Source organism: Alosa alosa, chromosome 7 (assembly GCF_017589495.1).
Source record: "Alosa alosa isolate M-15738 ecotype Scorff River chromosome 7, AALO_Geno_1.1, whole genome shotgun sequence".
Lineage (NCBI taxonomy): Eukaryota > Metazoa > Chordata > Actinopteri > Clupeiformes > Clupeidae > Alosa > Alosa alosa.
In genome coordinates, this window is record NC_063195.1 from 36,139,090 (window position 1) to 36,164,985 (window position 25,896).

Consider the following 25,896-nt stretch of genomic DNA (forward strand, 5'->3'; position numbering starts at 1 on the left):
AATATATTTTTTGTATCCATAGAGTGGGTTTAGATTTAATTCCTTCATGGAGAAATAATTAAAATGGCTCACCAGTTCCCATTAAACCAAATAATCCTGTTGCCAGGAGGATAATTAGATGTTAAAGTTAGCTTGGAGACTGCAGAGTCATAAACAATGTCCATGTCACTGCTCCAACAGAAATGACAATGTTGTATAAAAAATATATGCTGACAAAAAGGGCACACTCATAGTCATAGATAATTTAGTTGCTAAACAAAAGGACGTGCTTACACTATTTCCAGACCTATCTGATAATGAAAGGAAAACATTGCCAATTCATCATAAAGAATGGGTCTGAAAATACCACATAAGTCACTATTGAGATCATCTGGTAATGACAAAAATTTTTATTCATTCATTAATTATTGGCTGTTAAAAGACTGTATATTAAATAAGCCTAGTGACAACCATTGATGTTGATGCAGATAAAAGAAACAGAAGTCACAGCATAGTTACTGTGTTTGTGGATACAAACTGAGACTGCAAGATAACATATTTTTCATTTAGCAGGGAGTGGTGCGACTTTATTTCCTGTGTGTGATTTAGCCACAAGATGAGTTTCTAGGGTGTAATCACAAACATGCAGAGTATTGTTAAGATCAAAAGTACAGAGGACATTTAATGGTGGGACACCCTTGCATATCACTCATGGTTGCCATGAGAAATGTTGCACAACAGAAGTGTGCGATTAAGTGACTGAGGGAATGTGTGCACTGCCTCTGTGATTTATTTGAGTCAAATAGTGGGGTTCCAATTTTAGAAACCTACATTTAAACCCATAACACACAATCACCTCAGAATGTCTATCCTTGATTGCATAGTTATTTAGGAATCAACTACGCAATGTGGTGTTCCCGTTTTACCATTTTAAGACAGAATTTGGTGGTTGTTCTTATATTTGAATCATTCCAAACAACAACTTCAAAAAGAGATCTTATTGTGATATAAAATTGGGGGTCACTTAATTTCCCTTCCACTCCATTACAAACAGAATACCAGCTGAGATCAGTTGCATTGTTTATTTTTATTATAATTCCAAAAGTGTTCTTGACTGTTGTAGAAATAAATGGCTATTGCCATCTTTAATGCAATATCTACAGTGCCATTTATCATCAACCATTCATCCAATGTTCCTAAGGCGCATTCTGTTTACTAATCTGATGTCATTTTAAAAGGCTAACTGAAAAAACATTGGAGAACCCCTTTGCAATTATGTAAGCATATAATGTAATCTGAAAACTTTCTTCCCTGATTAAAAAAAAAATCAATGTAGCTGATATCAGCCGGTATTCTATCTATAATGGAGTGGAATGGAAATTTCTAAGTGACCCCAAACTTTTGACCAGTAGTGTATGTAAGGGATAATGGACGACACGGTGGTGTCGTCCATTAATTTAAGTGCATTAATTTCTGTGAACAGACCACCGTGGAGTCCATTATCCTGCTTCTTCCACTGTTGCCACTTGCGTTGTGTTCATTTCCTGTTACAATTTTAGCGTTTTAATCGCTAAAACTGTCTTGTTTGTAGAACTAGAATTTCTTCCGACACATATCAACTAATTTCTCAACTTGCAGGACAAACTGCCGTTACTAGTTCTAAATGGATGTTTGCTACAGCCAAAGGCCAGTCGTTAGTTCTATCTCTCCCGTTGTCAAGCGGGCATATCCCAAGATTCTGATGAACTTTAGTTTTGAAACATCGCTATTTTACTTAGCCTGCTGTCATCCAGAGTTCGGCGAATTAATATACAAGTGTGATACGGCCAAAAAAATGGATCTACTTCATAGGTGTGCAAATAACATACGGTTATATAACATAAGGACTCATCATCAAATGATTAATTGTCATCATATGTCCTCATGTGGTTCTCATGATTGTCTAAGTTACAATGGGTCATGTGAGCATTTGATTGACAAAGGTCATGAGCAGTTTGGTCGACAAAAGGTTTGGCATGATCAAAGGCTGGGGTGATGATTAAAATTAATGTTCAAATACATACACTCTAGAATGTTAAAATACATACAGTGGGCGTCGCTTTCAAATGGCCACTTCAGTCGTGCATAAAGAGGCGTGAAGCTGCGTGAAACTTTAGTACCACTTTCAGTCACTGTGCGTCACTCTGCCACTGTACATCGCTCTGCCTGCTGCCCCTTCTGAAAAAGCAGGAGGCTACCATTAAACATTATTGTTGCCGGGAGGAATCCCAGCCTACGAATTCAATAACAAAATAAATCATGCATAATTAAACATTACCTCGATTTACTGTAGGCTACTTGGGTATGACTTAAGGCTTGACTACACGGTGGTAACGAAAATCTAAATCTAAATTTGCTGTCTACATTATTGTCAGTGTTGGGGGTAACGCAACTACGCAAATCAAAACAGTATCTTGTGTGATAATTGAGCCAGTAGAGAAATAACTGTTCAGATTTTGTAGCCTTGGGTAGGCTTCTGCAGAAAACAATGTTGTTGCCGATTTAATACTATCTGGCGAAGTTTTTAACAGGCTACGCAATAGAGGCTTAGACAACTATGACCCACGTTTTGGTTTCGTAAATTAATTCGCCCTACTTCTTGACTGCAATGTATTCAATTGACTGCTTGACATGTCATTTTTATTTTTCTGTACAATAAACAAATACATCTGCTTTATGCCGCAGAATTACATTCATATTTTGACTTCTGCAGACGCGCAAAAAAACACTGACACTTCTCTCCCCATATTCCACTGATCACACATCAGACATCAGGGGTGCGTTTCCCAAAATCTAACTACGCTTAACCCAGATTCGAACTCTTGGACAGGGGACTGATAACTGCTGCGTATCGGCGGCTGTCATCAGCCGGCCTTAACGCACTGCGCCACAGAATTGACGGCGTGGGTGAATAGGGGATAAATAACAATAGAGTACACAACTGTTTCACCAGCACATTTAAAGGACACGTGTTAAACGTTAATTCAAAGCAGTGGTTAATTTACAAGGTCAGTCTATATGAACCAATGAATTAACTTGATGACCCTGAGAAAAACAGATTTCACGGATTAAACTAAGGTAGTCCATTATTAAGTCTATGTTACTGTATGTGCAGGTGTGCCAGTCACATGCTACTAAACGTCATTAACCACCTTAGTCCAGACTACTGAAGTTTGGAAACTATCATGGTCCAAACTTACAAGTACTATGTAAGTACAACAGTTTTGGGAAACAGTCGTAACTTACATGTTGGTTAGCAGTGGCGTAACAAACCAATGGTGGGCCCAGGTGTGAGAGCACTATGCGGGCCCATACTGACATACTTTGGCCCAGGATGAATTAGCTCTGATACATGCAATACACATTAAGGGTGACTTCAATTGTTTATACAAAGGGCCTGAGGCACCGAAGTAGTTTAGTAGTTACATATTACAATTTCAAATAAAAAACACACGACTACATAGGATGCATTACATGTGAAAACATTAAAAATAATTTTATTAACAGCCTGCAGGCCATGGTAATCTAATATTACTGCATTAACATCAACTCGCATGGAATTATGGGAACACTCAATGCGCTCAATGCGCTTCTTCAACCCTCTGCTGAAACTGCAAGCGTTGCTTGCTTATAAACTCGCACTGCGCAGAAACAAAACTTAATGTAGCCTAACTTATGTAACCGTGCAGAAACCAAATAAAATCATTCATATGCATACAATCCCCAATATGCGTAAATTAGGCCATTAGAAGGCCATCTTACGAGCCTTTCGTTGTGCAAAATCGTTAACGATGTTCCCAATATTTAATGCTCTGGCTCTCGTATTTAGTAGTTGTACGGGAAATGCACCCCTGTTTATTTTATTTTATGAAGCCTATAGGCTACAGTAGATCACCTGCCACATTCTCACTTGCAATAGAAAGATGCAATAGCCATTGGTCAAGTATTGAGTATAAACCAATTAAGATAGTAGCCTATACAAAAAGTACTTCATACTATCATAAAAATTATCACATGCCTTTGATGACTTTGTCCAGGCCTCAGGCCCCTCCTCCTCCTGGACAATAGGCCAGAGGTGGAGAGGTGGAAAGGTGAGTTGTTGGGGGCAGGGCTGGATTAACAATTCATAGAAACACACACACACACACACACAATGACACAGAGCATTTCCAATTCAAAAGGAAAAGCACTGCTCATTGCAAAATGCAGAATGCAGAACCTTTAAAGGTAAACAAGCCTATAACTTGACTAAAACCGTGCAAAACTGGAGGTACACCTGTTATCTGAGCAGTCTGTATGTCCTCATTTTGCGAATGCGAAGACGATATGAGCCTGTTGCATTTCGTTAGATGTCCGAATCATGCATAATGTTTGAAAACCACTGGCTCGTAATCACAATAATTTAACACACGACAGTTGGATACTTCATCATGTTCCCATGCCTGCATTTTGGTGAGTAGCATAGAGATCGTTAAAACAATAAAGTATGGCTCCGTTTGGGACATCGAAAACTTATATTTTTAATAGGGTAGACTACCGTCAGAGATGCTGACTTGCAAAGGCCTCGGGATAACACGTTATCTCCACTATCATCAGTCAATGCCCCCTTGATCAAAGTGGGGAATGAAAGAAAAAGTTTGAGAACCACTGCAAGTTATACCTGCAGTCCAACACACAGAATATTGCAACAGAAAGTTGCCTTTATAATCAACTACTATTTGTTCCCACAGCATTCAAACAAAGCCTTTATAAAAGTGAAAAAAAAAAATATTCCATAAGAAGTAAAATAAAATACTGTTACTGTAGTAACTGAACCACATTACCACATTATCCCAAGCTTCAAAGAGCTCCCCACGTCTGTGACAGGCAGACGTGACACCGCTAAATTCTCAGCTTGTTTATTCCCCACACTGAACGCGTAAGACCGCTAGGCCCATCACTGTGGGGTGCGGTAGCCTACTCTCTGGGATTTAAGTCAAGCAATATAACCATACAAATGTTTCAAAATGAGTAATTTTGGCTTTGTCTGAACTGGCCATTGTAGGCTACGTAAAAAATAAACAAGTAGGCATAGGTATCCCCTATACAATGATATCGGCAAATGTTTGTTTTCCAAAGTAAGAATTTCACTTCACCATGCACCTTCGACAATGAATAGCTCATTACACTTATGTTACTGTTAAACGTAGGCCTAACTGGTATCATTACAAACATTATTCTGTGTCCTAAAAACTGGCATTTTATGGCATTGTGTCATGTAAGGTCGTTGCAAAATCTAGCGAAATGTGTGAGGTGGTCAGCGGGGGACAATTGAGACACAAATTGAATTGTGTTATTACTTGAACATTCCACACTATCCACAGCTGTGGTATCGGAGGCAGGAGGATTACTGTAGCGCAGCCTATAGTAAGTAGGTTAAATAACAGACCCGCCACAATGTGCGGTATGATGATTTTTTACGAGCAAGATGTTTTTGGTGCCCTACACGCACTGCATGTTCTTAAACTAGATGTACCGCAGAGCGGTACAAAATAAAACCGCCGCCCAGTCCAGTCCATGTGTGTGTGTGTGAGTGTGTGTGTGTGTGTGTGTGTGTGTGTATGTGCCTGTGCATGCAAGCGTACATATGTCTACTGTGTGAGTATGTGTCATACGAATGATTACTGTGAATGTGTGTGTGTGTGTGTGTGTGTGTATCTGTTTGTGCACATGTGTGCACATGAAATGGGTTAACATGACCCCTGGAGGCAAACATACGGAAAAAAATGGTCATCCTAGGCCCTACAGTTCTCAAGATATTCACAGAGAACTGTGTCTGCCCTACCCTCCTTTCGGGGGGGTCAAGTCCAGCGGGGGGGCTACAGATCAAAACGAAAAATGACGGTTCCATGCTATCCATGTGGGGGTACATGCCCACCAAGTTTCGTGTACCCCGGTCTTTCAGTGTCCCGGGAATCCTTGTTGGTGTACGTCACTAAATGTACACATAAATTATTTTATTGTAAGGCCCCCCATGAATGAAAGTACACAAAACGTGGCATGCATTCAGAGGGTGTCATAATGATCCTACACTTTTAATTTTTTGCAGTTTTGACCTTGTCAGCCAGAGATATTGTGATGAAAACACCAAATTTTTGCTTTTTAATTTTTTTAACTAGGTGGCTTATACATGAAATAAGTGGTAATGGGATGGGTTGACATGCCCCCTTAAGACCAACATACATAAAAAAGGTGGACCTACGTTTCTCGAGATATTCACAGAAAACTGTCTCCGGCCACCTACAGGCCAGTTGGTGTATAGTAACAGAAATTAATTTATTGTGTGGCCCCCCATGAACGGAATTCCACAAAACTTGGCGTGCATACAGAGGGTGTCATAATGATCATACACTTCCAATTTCGTGCAGTTTTGACTATGTTAGGTCACAGATACCTTCAATTACAACACCTCATTTTTACTTTTTTTGTGTTTAACTAGGTGGCTTATACATGAAATGAGTGGTTATGGAATGGGTTGACATGGCCCCTTGAGATCAACATACAAAAAAAAAGGTCCTCCTAAACCCCACGGTTTTCGAGATATTCACAGAAAACTGTGTCTGCCCTACCCTCCTGTCGGGGGGTCCAGTCAAGCGGGGGGGGTTACAGATCTAAACGAAAAACGATGGTTCCATGCTATCCATGTGGGTTACATGCCCACCAAGTTTTCGCGGTACCCCGGTCTTTCAGTGTCCGGGACTCATTGGACGGAAATTTGGGCATGAAAAAGAAAAAAAAAAAAAATCTGACTAAACCTATATGACCACTGCTTCGCTGCGCGGCGGTCATAACAACAATGATCATCAGTAGCCTAATATTCGACCATTATTTTGTGTAAATGGGCTATGCATTGGGTTAGACACCAGGGGCCATACAGTATTCACAAAGCCTTTTATCTTACCACTAGGAGTAGGCTACTCCTAAATAGCAATAAAATATTTTAGCTCGGAGGTCTTATTAAGTTATTCACAAAGCCTTTCAGACCTACTCTTAGTAAGGAAAAATGACAACTCCTGAACAGATTCTGAAGAGTGAGTGAGTCTTCGATGCTATGGATGACGTTATTACTCATGCACAAGCTTGACTGAAGTGACCACCTTGATTGGCTGATGATTGTAATGCGGGAATGATTCCAAATACCTCCCTTACGATGATGAGTGGCAGGTGACAGGTCTGAGAATGCGTGTGCTACACAAGGACGGATGATGAATAACTGAATAAAAAGGCCTAGCCTAAATGAATCAAGAGTAAGGCAAAACAAATAGCCTAGTAGCCTAATGAAACATACGGATTGATGTATTGATTGTGTCTTTGTAACATTATTAAATTAATCTGTTACTATGCCTATGCCTACGTTTGCAAAAGAAAACATTTTAATTTGTTTCACAATAATGTTACATTTAATTTACATGTTGACAATGAGTAGCCTAGTTTTAGTTGTTGTTGGTGGCGTTATTGCATGTTAGTTATGCCTACAATGCAAAATTGCTTCCTCACGATTGGAAGCTCCTGTAGCCGCATAGGATTTCAAAACATGGAGAAATGCCACAAAACCGGTTTGTGAATAGGTCTGTGAGTAAGGAGTCCTCTCGACTTCTTTTAAGCTGTCACAGAGGTGGGAAGGTGGGATTAACTGGGCACAAATGTCTGATGGCCCCCCCTGCCCCCCAGCCAACGCGAATCGGGCGGTCAGTTAAAGGGAAACTTGCCAGGATTTCCGCCTCTGCTGGAGAAATTGTGCATTATGCTATTTCAAACTGTGGAAAAAGGTAACGATAAAGCACATGGATTTGTTTACAAGCTAGCAAAACGGTTAGCATAAGTTACAAGGTAAGAAACACGATTTAAAACGAGTTTCTTGTTTCTCACTTCTCTTTCCGGGACAGTAGTAGCAATGTTGCAAGGTTGGTTTTCCGCCTGGGGACGCTAGGGGCAGCGGGAAAAGTCACCATTTTCACCGGAACAGGTCATTTAACCATCCAAATGATTTCTAAACGGGTTTATTACGTTAAAATAGTTGCCAAGTTCCCCTTTAATAGGCCTATATCGCGAAGATTTTTCTTGCCATCTAAGACACGAGCGCATCTGTGAGGCCAAGCCTCACCAAGTAGCCCGTTTGTTTACAACTAACATTACATTTAATTAAACTGCTTATAGGCTATGCCGAAATAGTTTTCAACATTTTGAATATTAGTGTCGGGTGAATTAGGAAATGTTCTCAAAGTAGCCTTATGGCAATATAACCATACAAACACGCGGCCTGCACTCATTGTTTCAAAATGAGTCAAATTGGCTTTGTCAGAACTGAAGAGCTGTGGACGGCACGGCAGGGCATGCCCAATGAAAATAAATGAACGCAACGCAACACAACACAGACCCCGCTTCTCTCGCGTCAGTCACTGAAATAAACGCAACACAGAACCTGCTTCTCTTGCGGCAGTCACTGACAGTAGCCTAGAAGAAATGCATGGGGAAAAACACTTCCCCATAACAAAGACATCGTAAAACACTGAAAGTTAATATTTTGTCACTAGCAACATACATCTGTCCTTTGTCGAAAGCAGTTGCATGTATAAGCTAGTGTAACGGATGCCGGCTAGCTTAGCTGTACTTGTGGAACGTTGGTAAACCTCACTCCCCGACGCCTCAAGAGTGCTGCTGGCATGCAAGCTAGTAGCCTGGGCTATTAGCTCATTTGTTAGCGCGCTCGCCTCCTGATCCGAGGTGCTGCTGTTCGCGGGTTTGAGTCCGGGCGTGTGCAGGGCTGAATCGCACAGGTTCAACACAACGCAGGTTACACTAGCTCTGAACAAAACCGTTCAAGAGTTATTTAAGGGGGATGAATGAAACATCCTACAGCTTAAATTATGTAAACTTCCCACGACTTCAATATTTGAACATATCATGAATGCTACTTCAAGTATGTGTTATTTTAGATAGATTGCTGCTGGGCTGTATGTCTTGGTTCATGTCTGTTAACAACTCATTGAACTCATCCATCCGCTAGCCTAGAAATCTAGACGTGCCCCTAGCGTGCCCAGGGCTAGTCTAGCAACTCTCCGTTGGCTTGTGAGCTCCAGAAATCGAAACTCAATCAGGCCAATGAAATCGTGTATAGAGTCTTTAGGTGGGCTTAAAATAATGATTGATGGCAGAGTTGCAACGGTTTGGCTTGAATTCCCTGCTACTTGAAAACAAATAAGATGGATGTTGCTATTGGCAAACAGTGTGACACGAGTTAAGCTTTTATTAAGTTGACAAACGTTTAAACTAGCCAACTAGCTCCGCTGGTGGGAAACGCATGGGGCTCATAGCGCTGCCACTGTCCTATTGCGTGCAGAGGGAATTTGAAAGACAACTGATTATCCCGCCCCTCGGACTGAGCACTGCGAACGGTGAGTGCCCAGACCCTACATTTTAATGTGGGTCTGGCTCGTCAGGCTATCCATTCGCCCTTCTATGAAATGAAAAAGACGTAGGCTACCTGCAAGCTGGCCTATGATTTCATTGTTGAGTTTGCGGCAAAAATCAAGAAGATGTTTTTTTTCTGAGTCAGGATATGGTGAGTCAATGTCATTTATTTGTCCAATGGTAGCCTACAGACCAGTGTCCATAGTGCACAATGTATCAATAGTTTGAATGTCATGTGTGTTTCAACTCATTGACAAATAGCATTCAGCATGATTCATGCCCATGGGTCATAGAAAAATTTCTTGCTGGCGAGGGAGGGTCACGTCTTTTTTGACTAATGCTCCCAAAACTCCACCGGTAGCCCCTTAAATAAATAACGAACAGTCCCTAATGAAGTAAACTTGTGACCATCAAAAATCGTTTATCGCCTGTAACTCTGTGATAACAGGACGTAACAGGAAGGCATTTGGCTGAGCAACAGAGGTTAATATGCTCTATATTTTGTCCAAATGATGTCTGTCTATCATCGACAGACTCACACTCGGAGAAAACCAGAATGTTTAATTTGTCCTGCGTTTCTTCTACGGCTGCAAACAGATTCAATCCCTACACGGATTCACGGATTCACTATTTCTAAACCAGTCTGCTAAAGTCTGTAGTGAAGTCTGTGTAGGGTTTTCCAGGCTCCATTTCTTTTTACGAGACACCCTGCTCACTTGAGACATCTGCCGGTTGTTTGGGTTGTTGCAGCGTCACTGGAAAAATACAAATTATCGCACGCACGCTATTTGTTTATCCAGCAACGGCTTTGCAAATAACAATGTCCATAGACCAGGTAGAATATGTTGCATGGTTTTATGAAAGTATGATGTATTGCGACATCATGCAAGTCAAATTTGTAGTTTCTTACAGTATGTCTCATTCTATCGCAGATCCGCTACCCGATCTGGCAAACTTACATACGTAGTGCGGTTATAGCCGATAGAGGGCCGTGAAGCAAATGCAGAAGTGCCGTTCACCCTGTTACGAGTTGATGAACCACGGAAACAATTTTGGAAACATTATTTTAAGGTACAAAAAACTCTTTGGTGTTGCTTTAAGCAATTAGAATCCTAGGCTAGGTGGCCAGGCCACCTGCACCAACTGTCAGTTTCTCAGGCTTTAATATAGTATAGTATATATACTTTTTTGATCCCGTGAGGGAAATTTGGTCTCTTCATTTATCCCAATCCGTGAATTAGTGAAACACACACAGCACACAGTGTACACACAGTGAGGTGAAGCACACATTAATCCCGGCACAGTGAGCTGCCTGCATCAACAGCGGCGCTCGGGGAGCAGTGAGGGGTTAGGTGCCTTGCTCAAGGGCACTTCAGCCGTGCCTACTGGTCGGGGTTCAAACCGGCAACCCTCCGGTTACAGGTCCTAAGTGCTAACCAGTAGGCCACGCTGCCCCTTTAAGCATACATCACCCGGAGAGAAGAAATACTCTTTTCTGATTGGCTGGCAGGGTGGCTTTTAATTCTAAATAACGGGACACCTATGAAGTAGATCTGGTTAAACGCGTGTTTCCTTTGCTTTACAGTGGCAACCGGGTGATAAGCGGGATAACGGCCTTCGAGGTGTGTCCTGTTTCATGAACACTCTTTCTCCACCACTGCATAGACTTACCACATTAGTTTTTTCCCTCCTCCACTCTTGTATTGTTTTGATTTGACAATACAGTGACATTGAGTTTGAGAAAGGTGCTATATAAATTAAACATATTATTATAATTATTATTATTATTTAATTGGAGCTCAAACAGCAAAGCTGCATAGATACCCATTGTGTTTCTACCTCTTAATCTCATCTTTTTATGCTTCTCCATAGAACCATAATAGTTTTGAAATTTTACACAGTGGTTGGGCAAAGTATTTCATATATGCACCTCGAGTTCTCTAGCACCACCAACAGGTCAAAGTTGTATGATGTTGACAGATGTTAGAAATGGAGGTACCATTGGATTCCTTGGATCAAACTGAGTGCATAGCACCCCATAACATCAATACCCTTTCCGCCATATTGGATTTTATAGAAACCAAAAAAAAAGGTCACAACTTTTGCTTAACCTTAATGGCATTTGGCACAGATACAATACTCTTCAGACACAAACCTCAGAAAAGTATATTGGCATTTTGATCTGCAAAAGCATTCATCCAATACAGCAAATCAAAATCAGTGTCAATATTGGCAGACAGGAAGTAAGGTAATATCTCAGCAGTGCTTTAACACAGTGGTTCTTAAAAGGCGCTACGCAGACTCTCTCTAGTGGTACTCCTAGTGGGAGTTTCCGGGATGTTTTTTCATAAAGATGATTGCCACCTCCGATTCTATTTTTTATTCACTCGTTCAAATGTTGTTCAACTTGAGCTGTGTATGCAAAGACACAGAGTTCAGAGTTCACACATTTTGAATAAAATACACTTTTGGGACTTTTGGGAATGCAATTTTTTTTTATTAGTATTATTTCATTTAAGCTACATTTTGCACTGATATGGCATGATTGCAATATAAACACAGCTAACAATGGTATTAAATTGCAGTATCCTATGATTAAATGTAATGGAATATTCAACTAAGGTAGACTGCTGTTGTTCACAGCACTAAGCTATTTATGGTTACTTATGGTTATTTATGGTTATGGAGACACCCTGCTCACTTGAGACATCTACCGGTTGTTTGGGTTGTTGCAGCGTCTCTGGAAAAATACAAATTAAAGTCGCGTAATCCCGCGCGCGGACCACGAGGGAAGCTGGCCAAGTCGAAGCACTGCCCACCGTAATATACTCCGAGTCTCTGGCCCTCTCTTAGAGCCAGGCATAGTGAGCTGGCCCTCGGAAGAAAAAGTTTGGGGACCACTGCTCTAGAGGGTACTACAGTGAATAAAAAAACAGTTACCAACTGTAGTGACCTTGAATATTCAACTATTCAATGTTTCAATTTGAGGAGCTGCACACAAGTACGATATGAGTGAGACAACACATTCTGTGACTTGTTCCCACACACTAATGCCAAAATCTTCAACTGACAGACATTGCATAAATTAAAAGACATCCAAACAAAACCAAAAGAAACTAGAAATGTAATACCAGAGGAATTACAATAGTGGATGGAAAGCTGCTGGGTTAATGTTGGTGGGGAGATTCCTGAAAAAAAATTGAATCACTTAATCTTTGAGTTCATACAAACCCTTGTACCAAAAAACCTTACCGTAAAACTTTTAAAACCGTAAAATAAATAAAACAAATAATCGCGGAGTCCCTAAGAGACGCCTGTCTCTTTTAAACGCCTGGCGTGGCTACAGGTTTGGGTTAAAGGCCGGTCTCCAGTAGAGGCCTGGTCTGTTTTTTAGTTTCGGGTTGTATTTAATCTTCTAAAACCTGTCAGATCGTCTGTTTAAAGATTCGCAATGACACGAAACCGTTACAGAAAGGAGGTTACAGCAGTGTGAATTAGATGTTGCACGCGTCGTTACAAGCCGTCATAAAAGCATTCACATGTCTGGTCACAGTTGCAAGGTTTTAGAATGTTGCATCAAGTTGCTGCTCATCTCGTCGCGAATCTTGGGTGTGATTTGGGCTTAAGTATGGCGCAGACTGCGCACGTTATGATTAGATGGCATTAAAAGACTGCGTTGGGGAAAAGCTAGAGTTCCAAATTGTATAACTTTTTTTCCAATATGAACTATGCCTATATGTCCGACTACGTCATCGTTCAATTCATCCCTTGTGTTTAAAATTTGCATATAGGCCGATGGTGGCTTGTTGTTATGCTGGCAACAAAATGTTGCCAGCGACCGTTATTCTTTATTCTAAATGCCATGGCGATAAAGAGAAAGAAGTCAGAAAAGGAATATACCTTAGACTAGGCTATATCAGAGCCCGTCTACGGACATTCTCTGGCTATATAACCTACTGAAATAGGTTAATGATGTAAAGTCAAGTGCGCTTCTATGGGGCTGGTGTGTGTGCGCACAGTTTTTATTGATGAGTCGGAGTGGCAAGTGCTGCGCATAGTTGCAGTGGAATGTGGCTGCCCAGGGCATTATAAAACTTCTCACTCTTAGACCTACTCATACACGGCGGTGAAATGGCGTATTTAGCTGTCTAAATTCGAATCATATGCTGGGGGAGAAATCGTCGGACATCCATGATTATTTTGTTATTCAGCACCCCTGGTCAAAAATATGTTCCCGCGCGCCTGGAAGTAGGCTATGATTTGAATGTAGACTGTTGTCAAATTTGGCAAATACAAAACGGGAGAAACAATATGGTTCATGCTCTCTCATGTCGTTTCATTCGTGCCAAAAAGGAGGGAGAAATAAACATTAAGCACGTTCCACTTTTGCATAAATAATTCCTGAACGGTTTTGGTCAGGTCTGATAATGCAACTGTATTTGACAAAGGACCGATATAGGCTATTTGCTAGTGACTATGACAAAATATGAGCTTTCAGTGTGATACGATCTCTTTGTAGATTACGTTTAATTAAAACATGTTTCATCTGTTCTGGCTATCCCCGCTATTTGGATCTCAATGTATCTCACTCAATGAACAACATCTCAACACTAAATGAATGATGATCCGTAATTGTCATCAGATAGCCTAGTCATATAGGTAGACATTCAGTGTGTTTGAAATAATTAATTCGATAATATTTTCCATCTTTGCAGAGGAAAAGTTTTGTGTAAAGGGAATTAAAGGCCTGTCTCATATACTAGCCGGTGCAGTTTGGCGATTTGGGAAAATAAAAGCCCGGGCTATTATTTGGAGTTTTACGGTATATCAGGCTTTCTTAAGATATCACACTCAAGGTGGGTTTGACCTTGACATTTGACTTCATCATTGAGTCCATACAAATGTTCACACCAAATTTGATGCATGTGCGTCAAGCTGTTCTGAAGTTGTGACACAAGCACGAAGCCTTTGGAAAATGTAGTTCAGAGAAAGCCTAATTGTATGCAATGCAAAAGGCTACCTGCAAAACGGGGTTTTCAGTTGGTGTTGATGATTGCTCATTCTGCACCCAGATAACAATTAGTCATTGAATCTATGTTAAAATCAACATTACTTTGTCAACGTTAAAATCATTGAATCAACGTCGCACTGCAACATTGATTCTACATCTCTTTTGCACCCTTCATTATTAATATTGAAGCAACGTTGAAATTCTAACTACAGATCAATGGTATTTCAACTAAAATTAATATTGAAACAGTGTTGAAATTACAACCAAACTAAAGATCAATGTGATTTCAATGGTAGCTATTTCAATTGATATTAAAGGGACACCAGGCAAGCCTGATGTTTTTTCTCTACGAAACTTCCCCTCGCTCGTCTGAAGCTCTTTTCCTTTTCTTTGCGTCTTCCGTCAAGGGTTTTCGCTGCTTCTTCGCCGGCTCTGCCATTATACACACGTTTGCAACAATCTCTAGCGTGCCGTTAGCCTGCCTCTGTGCTGTAAACTGATCCTGCTTCGGTCGGCGGGTAGGATACACCGAACTTGCAAGTGGGATATTCTTCCTACAGGCAGTAGGGGCGGGCGAGAGAGCCTTCATTCGCCCTGTAATGAGTAATTTAACCATATACCGACTTACGAAGATGATTAATTAACACGAAAACGTTGCCTGGTGTCCCTTTAAACCTCAGTAAACCACTATTAGCCTAATCTGGCAAAATATTGGAAAATTCCTATCCTGCTTTATCTACAGCCAGGATAAATTTGGCTAGGCCTATGTATGTCTGGTTTAGGCTACACAAGCTTGCATAAATAACCATTGACAACTTGTTATTAGTTGCATAAGTGCATTTTTTCACTCATCTAGAAATGTACGTGTGCTGTGATTTCCTGCCATCCATAGCAGTTGAAGTCAGCCTGATCCTCCAGTAGCAGAGTGAGGCGACACCTAACAGAAATAGAAGGGGGAAAAAAAGAGACAGTTGTTAGATAAATATGTTCAACTGAACAACAAACTAACAGCTAAGCCTACAATCAAGTCATTTTACGCCACAACCTACCACTTATACAAACGTAGTTCAAAACGAAGGCTAAGTTGCCAGTCAGGGATGGATTACTGCACGGGCCTACCGGGCCCAGGCCCAGGGGGTCAGGGGGCCCTGAAGCCCAAGCCTTTGCATGGAATCATTGCCTCAATATCAACAAATCAGGATGTAGGCTATGAATCTGATTGAATTTAGTATTGGCCATCCCCAAAATACACCATAATACAGGAAATCACATCAAACAAATTAAAAAAATTCTGGGGGAGGACCCCCAAACCCCCCCTCCCACATATACGACAATTAGTGGGGGGCCCTTAATGCATCTGGGCCCAGGGGCCTGAAAGTTTATAATCCGCCCATGTTGCCAGTGACTGTTTGCCATAGAAGACCATTTCTCTCGTCAGGCCAGCTATGAAAGGCGGCTGACAATTTTAGTGAGAAGGCTTAGCACTACCGCCGCCACTGCACACAACCCTAGAAACATTCCCGAGGTCTAGCTAACGTAATATAACTTACAGTACCTACTGAATCCTCGGTTATCGCTTAATCAAGTTCTGAACTTACTCGACGTAATACCAATATTATCAAACTAGCTACAGTTAAACTTCCTATATAGACGTAGCAGCTACGAGTTTGTTGCTAAAGTCCTCTATAGACGTAGCAGCTACGAGTTTGTTGCTAATCCATGACAGCCAGCTTGCTTACTTGTCTAGCCGAGTTGTTAAAAACAGACTTCACATACGAATAGAAAATACAAATTATTTGTAACTTACATTGGGCGTGGTAGGAAAACGTCTGTTTCATCGTTGTTTGTTGGACGAAGCAGACACCAAGAAAACTAAACTGTCTTGAAGAGAATTGAGCAGTGTGGTTCAAAAGCGATTAATTACAGGATGTATAGGACTAGGGAGCGCCTGATTGTATGCAGGTGGACCTGCACCTGATTACTTTACGACCCTTCTAAATGAGCCTCCTTTGTGATGTCATACAGAGAGAAATACGTCTTTTAACATTAACTCTTGTCCAACTCCAGACCTACGCAACGGTTATTTCAACATGTCTGTAAGCGGTTAGGGCCGCATTCATTTCTAAAAAGGTAAAAAGAAAAGGTTATAATAAGAAGCCAGGAGATTTCAAGATAGTGAATTCCATCCACTATAATGAGAGAGAGAAAGAGAGAGAGAGAGAGACCAAAGAGCAGAATGGTCTTCTCCAGAAGTGGAAAGCAAGAGAGAGCAGGAGAGATGAGAAAAGAAGAGACCTTACATCCTGCAATGTTTGAAACCAATAACAATGTCCTCCTTCCCAGCTGGCTTGTAATTGGTCAGCTGGTGTGAAAGGATAGGTGTGAGATTTAAGTTAATACAGACTATAGTGTAGTTCTTGGAGCTCCACACGTAGGCAACATGAGTGTGGTGCGCTCTGCTTTCAACATTCGATTCCATTGGTTTCAACCCCACACACCCACTTGGCAGTACAACCCCACACACCCACTTGGCAGTATTATATCCCCATTTATTCCACTGCTTGGTTGAATTTCTCATTTGTCCTACGTCATTTAGAACGACCATTAACCTATGAAGTAGATCCATTTGAAGTGAACTGTCACGCATAATATGCACAAATATGCATCCAAGCTGTAAAATGCAGACGTTCAAAACATGGCAACATTGTAGCATATGACGGAGGTGGCTTTTAGCTAGATAGATGACTAAGTAAAATAGCGATGTTTCAAAGCTAAAGTTCATCAGAATCTTGGGATATGCCCGCTTGACAACGGGAGAGATAGAACTAACGACTGGCCTTTGGCCGTAGCAACCATACATTTAGAACTAGTAACGGCAGTTTGTCCTGCAAGTTGAGTAGGCCTAATTAGTTGATATGAATCGGAAGAAAGTAGTTCTACAAACAAGATAGTTTTAGCGACTAAATCGACAGTTTTAGCGACTAAATCGTTTAAATTGTAACAAGAAATGAATACAACGCAAGTGGCCACAGTGGAATAAGAGGGATAATGGACTCCACGGTGGTCTGTTCACAGAAATTAATGCACTTACCGCTTCGCGTCGGGGCCATTTTACAACCTCGACCGTGCATTAATTTCTGTGAACAGACCACCATTATCCCTTACGTATCGTTTCCATGTTAATTATTTAATTTGATCTTTATATTTGAATGTTATATCATATTTATATTTAATTAGTGCTCTTATTGCAGTGTTGACCTGCAGCTTTTATCTCATGCAATTTTGTCTTTCTAATACAGTCTCTGAGAAACGGAAGGAAATACAAAAAAAGTGTTGTAGCTGTCCAACCTGTACCCTGATATGCATGTCTCCACAGGTGGAAGTTAACCCCTCCCTTGACATGGCAGAATCAGACTTTCAGAATAATGTGATGCGTTGCCGATGCAGATATGATGGTGCCAGGGTCTTCATGTACAGCTGTCATGCAGGTGAGTCACAAATTGAGGCAGTGGGATCATGTTTGTTTACATAGTACTTTACATATTTACATGTACATTGTACAATTCTTTTAAATGTACACTCACTTGGTGGTGTCAGTAGACATAGATTTGTAAGTAGTACTGCTACATTCTACTGCTGTTTGTTGTGTTTAATGCCTGACATTCTTCCTGACATCCCCTCTCAGGGGATGCTTACAGTGCTGAAGTGGAGGACCTGTTTGAGCACCAACAGCAGATCACCAACAACTTCCTATAAACAACATAAGTGTAGGCCTACGAGGTGACAGAACAGGGAGTAATGATGCATCAACTGGAGAGAGGATCGAAGTTAGACAGGCTTGAATTGATAACAATTACAAAAACTCACTTGTTCAATAAATAAACATTACCCTGCTCTCTGAGACAATGAGAAAGAGAGGCACACTGAAAATAAATATGTGGAAAAAAGAGTGAGCATTAACTAAATCAGTCTGTATTCTGAGATTACACTTATCTTGGAATAATAATCAGGTGGAACTCATCACATGTTGGGAATCATCATTTCTATGAAGCTTATTGAATCATAGGGAGGGTTTTAAATAAAAGCCTGCTTTCTATTTCTTCTTAGTTTATTCTTTTCCCAACTTGTAATCATCTGCTTAAAATTATTAACAACAAGGTACAAAAACTTCCACGGTATACTGATAAGCTCTTTTTAGACACACAGTTTTGACAATGGTTCCAACTAGAAAGCTTACAGCATTACATTTCTGCTTTTAAAGTGTGTGTGTGGGGGCTGTGTGTGTGTGCGTGTGTGTTTGTGTGTGTATGTCTATCTCTCTCTCTTTCTCTCTCTCTGTCCAGTATTGGGAAGTAACAGAATACATGTAACAGGATTACGTATTTAAAATTCAAAATATGAGTAACTGTATTTATATCTTATATTTATAACATGTAGGCCAAGGCTTTTCCAATTCAAATAATATTATGGGTTTTAACCACACCATATCGTCTATATGAACCTTTCTCCTTCCCTCTCTGTTTATATTATTAGCCTAAATGAAAAACCTCTCAGGGAATGTAGAATGTAAAATGAGTTTTGTTGTAGGCCAATTGGGCCTACATGTATACCCAGCCAGCATGTTTTAGGCCAGTGTAGGTTAATGTTTCTTGACAGTGTTCTGCATGCAACTCCCCTTGTGCTGTTGAAATTATTATTTTTTTTTAAATCTGTGTATACTTTGTTTGGGATTTGGTAGCCTTTTAGCCTATGTGCAGACAAAACATTTCTGTTGTACGTTCTTTGACACAATGACCTTAAGTATTTCTTGGCACAGTAGGCCATATATCAATCCATCCTTAATGTAAAACAGGTTGTGGGTTGTAGTTGAAATTAGCTATGGGTCTTACAGTTATGTGAGGTTATTTGAAGTTGTTTCATCCATCGCTAATAAAGTGTAATACAATGCTGATGTGATCCAAAGTCAAATACCTTACTCACTTTCAGTAATCTGTCAGAATACGTTGCAAAATACATTTTAGGGCATGTATTCTGTAAGTGGAACGTATGTGTGGAATACAAACCTTCCCAACACTGTCTCTGTCTCTGTGTGTGTCTCTGTGTGTGTGTGTGTGTGTATGCAAATATGCAATTGGTGTTTTGTGCTTTAGTTATCTACTTGTATTTTGTGTTTTTTTCATGGCGCGATGTTACCAATGAAACCTACAGCTCTACTGTCATATCACTTCAGTTTTCTTCTGTCTGCCATCCACTTCAGACTTACATAGCTGTATCAGTGATAACAAATACCTCCACCAATAGTAGGTGAATACTAGGATAAAATCAATATGTTGTAAAATCGTGTACAGTTTAATACATATTTGATGATGATTCAGGTACATGTGTCCCGTCATTGTGCTCCTTTGTCTGTTTGAGCTACTTAAGTCACTTCTGCAGTTTTGCTACATACTCCATAAACTGTGTAGTCCACTGCATATATATTGTCATGTACAGATTTATATGCCCTCTGGAGTAGGCTCCAGTCAGTGTGAAATTGACAACTGTATTCTCTTATTACATTGACGTTTATTTAAAAATTGTTCAAATGGTAACATTTGTATATGTATGGTTTATGCTCAAAGTAATACTTGAAATAAACTTGTTATATCTAAAGTTAATGAGTCTAGGAAACATATTAATCTAAGATACAACCCAAAGGTTTTCTACGTCTTCAGCTGATGAGATCCACCCTCCACCTATCTAGTAATCACAAAGTCAGTAGTGTTTCGGCATCTGGGTTGCCAGCTCTGCTCTAGTTACCACATATGCGGTGTACACCGCTCTACAGTATTTTGAAAGTGATTGTAGTACCAGTTTTGGCCAAAATCCTACATACGGTTCCTTTAAGGAGAAATAAAGCAAGATAAGAATAGATGGAGGAAAAAAAGGAAGTATTTTGAGATCTTAGGTTGAACTTAAATTGGGTTTGGGCTAAGACGATGGGAGGGCTATTTCTCAGCTGCTTCACCACCTTCACAAGATTTTCATTAGGTTTACTCAACTTCTCTTTCAATTTATGTGTAACAGCCCTGCAGTCTCATGCCCTTTTATGGGGACTGACTGTTTAACTACTGTATGCTAATTTACACCACACTCATGCTTTCAACTTAAGAAGAAATAGGGCACAGCATGATGAGAACAAAGCTCTGAACAATTCTGAGGTTTAAGTCTGTGAATTTAATATAATTTTCATAGGACATTTCATAAGAACAAATGTAAGAAAACACTTTAGGAGGATATTGATGAATGAGGCCCAACGACTGTATGAAAAGTCACAGTGGCCCCCTCTGCCCCAACACAAGAGGGAATAAAGGCCGTTGTACAATATGCAAAATGTTAGCATTTTCAATGGACCAAATTATTACGTATGAAAGATTACATTACAAAATGAATTGCTTCGATCCAGTGGATGCAAAACAAGCATAGGCAAGAATAGAATGGAGTTGTATGATAGACTAGTGTGAAAAGGACTGTTGTATCAAATGTGGGATTACAAAAACTCAGTCCAGTTCCATGCCCCATGTCTCATGAATTTAGGCTTGGATGAATTTGGTTTTCCATAAGACCTGAAAATCTAAGTTCACAGAGTCTTAAGCATGGCATGGGCCTACTGTTACTGTGGCCTTCAGTCGAACATACCTCAGATTCATTCATATTTGTTCAATAAGCATGCAGTCCTTAAAGTCCGCACTCAATCTCAGTTTTCAAAGTCGAGCATCAACATAAGGTAACGTCACAAAATATCCAATGTGGCTGATTTAAGACTATTGGTGAATATTAGGTTTTAAACCTGTTAACATGTGCATATGAGGTTTGCATAATTCACAACAAATCAATAAAAAGCCATGGCCGAGTATTGGAACTGCAGCGAAAAAAAGTGTAATCTGACTGCCTGAATTTCCTATGCCACAAACCTGAGGTAGAAATTCTGTCAGCTTATGAAATGCCAAAAGTGTTGTTATATGACGAGTCTGTGAGATGCATTGTCAGAGACGGGCTAATGGGCTCCTAAAAATTCAAAATTATGCAGAACAGAGATGAGGTTTTATGGGTTAATCAATACCTGTGATGTGTGCAACAGCATTTCCATGGTGTGATAGTTAGGAAACCCAGTTACAATGAAGGAGGGGATGTCTAATCCTGCCATATTTATTGCAAGGTTGTGGATGACTGCTATTATTCTGACTGTTAGATAATCACTAAAATGTTATGAGGTAGGCTATTTGTGACAGTGTTTTAAAAAATTGAATAAAGCTAAAAATCCTTAGAATAGCTATTAATTCCATAATATCAATGCATTGGGAATTCTTATTTAGCATTATTCTTATTTTTATAGCAGAAACAACAAATCAAGCATACTTTATGTATAGCGGTTTTATTTTTTCCAGTATTCAAAAATAAATTACAGAAGTAACTGTACAATGCAACAAAAAAGAGGAATTATAAACATTCCATTTGCTTGGTGAGCATGGGTGGAATAGTTTGATGCTCGAGGCAAATAAAACAATGTTCAGAAATGTACACCAGACGCAATGCATTCTTCACACAAACTGCAATTAGACCTACAGAAAACCACTGTTCTTTAAGCTATGAAAAAAAAATACAGAAAATTTTATAAATATACATTTACAACTCATAACATGTGACCTCAGTTGTGATGAGTTATTTTAAAAAAGAAGAAAGGAAACCCTTAACACCGTATTGGTCATGGTGGAATTGGATGGAATTGTCGATGACATGTCATAGTAATACATAACAGTGCATAATGCAAAAAAAAAAAAAAAATGGCCATCATAAATGTTCTTGTGTTTGTAGTGTATACTGAACAGTGCACAACATTAAGACAAGTCAGATTATGCTTTTTTTAAGAGTGTTTAGCATCACAGAGAAAATATGAATGTGAATAATCAAATCTCAAAATCTGAATGTGGATGATCGTGGGCAGCCTTCCACTGGTAGTGTGTCGACTCGCTTTAAGACAACTTAGCTCCAATAATGATGGTGTAGTGGAACAGGTAATGGCATTGCTGAGTTCACAACTGCCATTATAATTACATACAAACGTCTTTTCATCTACCTGGGGCGGGTGGAGCATGTACAAAATAAGGTTTAGTAATCAGTATGTAAACTTTGGTACTACAAAAAGTGAGCAGGACTTGTGTGCTGCCACACCTGCCCAGTGAAGCCTTTGTTTACATCTGTCTTGAATTTATGCTCCATCTAATGAAAGTGGCTTCAACTCCAATGGATGGCTGTGGATGGCACAGCCATCCACAGAAAACAAAATCATAATTCAGAATGAGTATTAGGGGGGGGTCCAAAGTGCTGATCTGCATCCAACATGTGCTGTTCAAGTTCAAGTTGGGCTCTGTAAAGCGCCTTGAGACGTATTCATATGTTATGATGCAATGCAATAAAATGGAATTCAATTCAATCAGTGTACAGTGATCATCAAATCAGCATGGTGTTACAACCAATAGGTAATGAAGCAAAAAGTGCATGTATTATGTGTGTATAATATGTATATAAAGTCATAAAAGGGGGTTCCTATAGCTAGCAAAAAACGTTGCCTTTAATTTTTCTTCTTGACATTGTTGTTGGAGGACAGTCGTTTTCTCTGCGCTGGCAAGACGAAACCCCATGAGATTTGACTCCTGGCCAGCTGCAATACTTTGGAAAGCACCTAGAGAATGTTTGCAGATGTTAGCATTTAGCAGTTAGCATAGCATCAGCTGCAATTTAGTACAACCTTAATGAGCTGTATTCTCCCATTAGCATGCAAGTTTGTTTACGTCCATTTGAGTTATGCATACTCTGTTACATGTTTAATTAGCACTTAATGTCAAAATAAAGGCAGGCTAATAAAGCATGATTTATTTAAAACAGAAGAAAGTCACAACCTTATTATGTATAAATATCATTAAAACAGGAAGGATTTAGAAAGAAAGGATTTATGTATTTATGTCCAAATTTTCTAGTTATTATTCAACTGAATGATGAGGCATACATAAGGGTTACTTGCATTATAGGAATGGGAGGGATATATCCTTGGATGATGCCAAGATTAAGGCACATATCAGACCAAACGCTATCAATGGTTACAACAATGGTCTAATTGGATAGTACAGTGTTTATTTCTTGCTAGGCATTGACAAATCTAAGCAAAATAATGTCAAAGAAATCACATTACAACAGATTCAGCAGCCATTTCCGATGTCATCTGCCATCTTTGTTTACTTTTCACAGCTGTTTCAGCCATTGCTGCAAAGGATTTTGGGTAGTAGGGAGCATGGAGGATGTATCGATGCTGCATTCAGAAACAACCATTATTTGGGTAATTCTAAGATATCTTAGAAGGCATCAAAAAGAGTTTTTTTCAGTTTTGAACTGCACTTGCTGCCTCGTTCCCCAGTTAGATATCTTTAAAGGCAGCAGTTTTTACAGTTTCGAACAGAGCCATTATCTACCCTAGCAACAATCTCAATTACCCTAGCAACAACTTAGCAACCTCTACCATGATGTCAACCTCACCATAGCAACCAACATGATTACCATAGTAACCATCATAGCAACCACCCTGTCTACCCTAGCAACAACTGCCATAATGTCAACCTAGCAACCACTCTCATACTGTAGCCTAAATGGTGGATAATTAAGCTATACATCATATGCTGAAGTATGGTATTTCAAGTGTTAAGATTAAAAGGAAAAATAACAAGAACCGTACAGAACCGAAAACCCTGACCCTAAAACAGTGATACGAACCAAACCATGGGTTTTGTTAACCGTGCCACCCCTATCATTTGCATACAGAAAAATTGGGGATGGAGACACATTGACAAGCGTGATTTATTTTTGCAGAGAGAATGTGCAGGACTGACCGGCGGTCATGTTTTGTACCTCTTTGCAGTACATCTAGTTATTACAGTGCAAATGCACTGTTCTATTAAGTCATCTTCTTATTAGATAGATAGATAGATAGATAGAGATACTTTATTGATCCCCAAGGGGAAATTCAAGAATTATTCTTCTTCTAAACAAAATTGTATGTGTCCAATTCAGCTTCAACCGTTTAACGTAGAAACTTTCTTCAAACTTTGTAACGTAGGTTTTGAAAAGGACACCTGTGCAATATATTTTTCGTTTCTGTAAACTTAATACTTTTTGAGACATTAACAAAACACAAGCTTATTTTCTTTGCATTGGCACTATGACATCACAATGGGCTAATTAAACTGATTTGCACCTGTATCAACAGGTGCTCAACTGTGCCAACTCTCTCTATATCTCTCCATTCTACAAGGATAAGGCACATTCCATCTAACTTTCTATCCTCTTCAAACCATTCACTCATCCACCCATTAAACTATCTATCAACATCCATTACATTATCTACATTCAACTTTTAAACTATCTACTTTCTCAGGCTTTAAGCATACAATTTGACTCTCTTAAGACTACAGATCCTGTTCACCTGTTTCCTCTGCCCACAACTGTTTCAAAATAAAAGTCCTTAAATAATGTAACCATTTACACTACTCAACTATTTAACTTTTCAGCCATTGCAAATCTCAGTTGTCATCAACTATGACTCCCGCCAACTGTTTCCTCTGCCCACAACTATTCAAAATAAAGGTCCTCACTACAATAATTTCCCATTAAATATTTTAACAATTTAAACTATCCAACTAACTGTTCGGCCATTCCAACTGTCGATCAACTATGACTCCCGCCAACTGTATCCTCTGCCTACAACTGTTTCAAAATAAAAGTCATCATTACAATAATTCACTCTTAAATGATTGAACTATTTAAACTATCCAACTATTTAACTACTCAGCCATTCCAACTGTCAGTTATCATCAACTATGCCTCCAGCCAACTATATTAAACCACCACCTACCTAGCAACCAACCTAGCAACCATTGAAATAAAACATCTATGTCCGTTTCCATAGCAACATGATTACCCTAGCAACCATCATAGAAACAGCTTTATTTAGCATGGCAACAACCATGTCTACCTAAGCAAAACCATTGTAACTATTTCTACATTATCTGTTTTAACACTGTATATTTTTACATCATATGTTTTGCATTTTCATGCACGGGTAATTCCTCGGAATTATATTTTCTAATTATTATTGATTTGCTCTATTCATTTCAGTTTCTTGTGGGGGTGGGTACAGCAACTATGTATGTATGTACGTCAACATGTCGAGTTTAATATCATGGCAAAAATATTTTTTTTCTTCATGTGTGGCCCTAATACTCCGTCGTACCTTTATAATTTTGTGCATTAACTTCTGCTGTAGCATTCAGGTTATTTCAATTTATATCAGCTATATTTCTGAAGAATACATTGTGTTGCTGCACATA

The 25,896-nt window shown here is 39.6% G+C and overlaps 2 protein-coding genes across 4 annotated transcripts in view; one reads left to right on the plus strand and one right to left on the minus strand.

The window, feature by feature from the left end:
• LOC125298483 (lysyl oxidase homolog 4-like) overlaps positions 1–19,555 on the plus strand; it is a 32,656-nt gene extending 13,101 nt beyond the window's left edge. The window contains exons 13-14 of the mRNA XM_048249229.1: positions 17,856–17,967; positions 18,165–19,555. Coding sequence (XP_048105186.1) covers positions 17,856–17,967; positions 18,165–18,235 — 183 coding nt within the window. The 3' untranslated portion in view covers positions 18,236–19,555. The remainder of the gene's footprint in view (positions 1–17,855; positions 17,968–18,164) is intronic.
• A 2,322-nt stretch (positions 19,556–21,877) lies between these two features.
• The window catches only part of zgc:158270 (uncharacterized protein LOC791213 homolog), a 42,657-nt gene continuing 38,638 nt past the window's right edge, over positions 21,878–25,896 (minus strand). For 2 of the 3 annotated variants that reach the window (XM_048247361.1, XM_048247359.1), the window contains one exon: positions 21,878–23,201. In XM_048247361.1, the coding sequence (XP_048103318.1) occupies positions 23,091–23,201 (111 nt within the window). In that variant the 3' untranslated portion in view covers positions 21,878–23,090. Of the gene's footprint in view, positions 23,826–25,896 lie in introns of all 3 variants that reach the window. The other variant, XM_048247360.1, reaches the window with a different exon arrangement.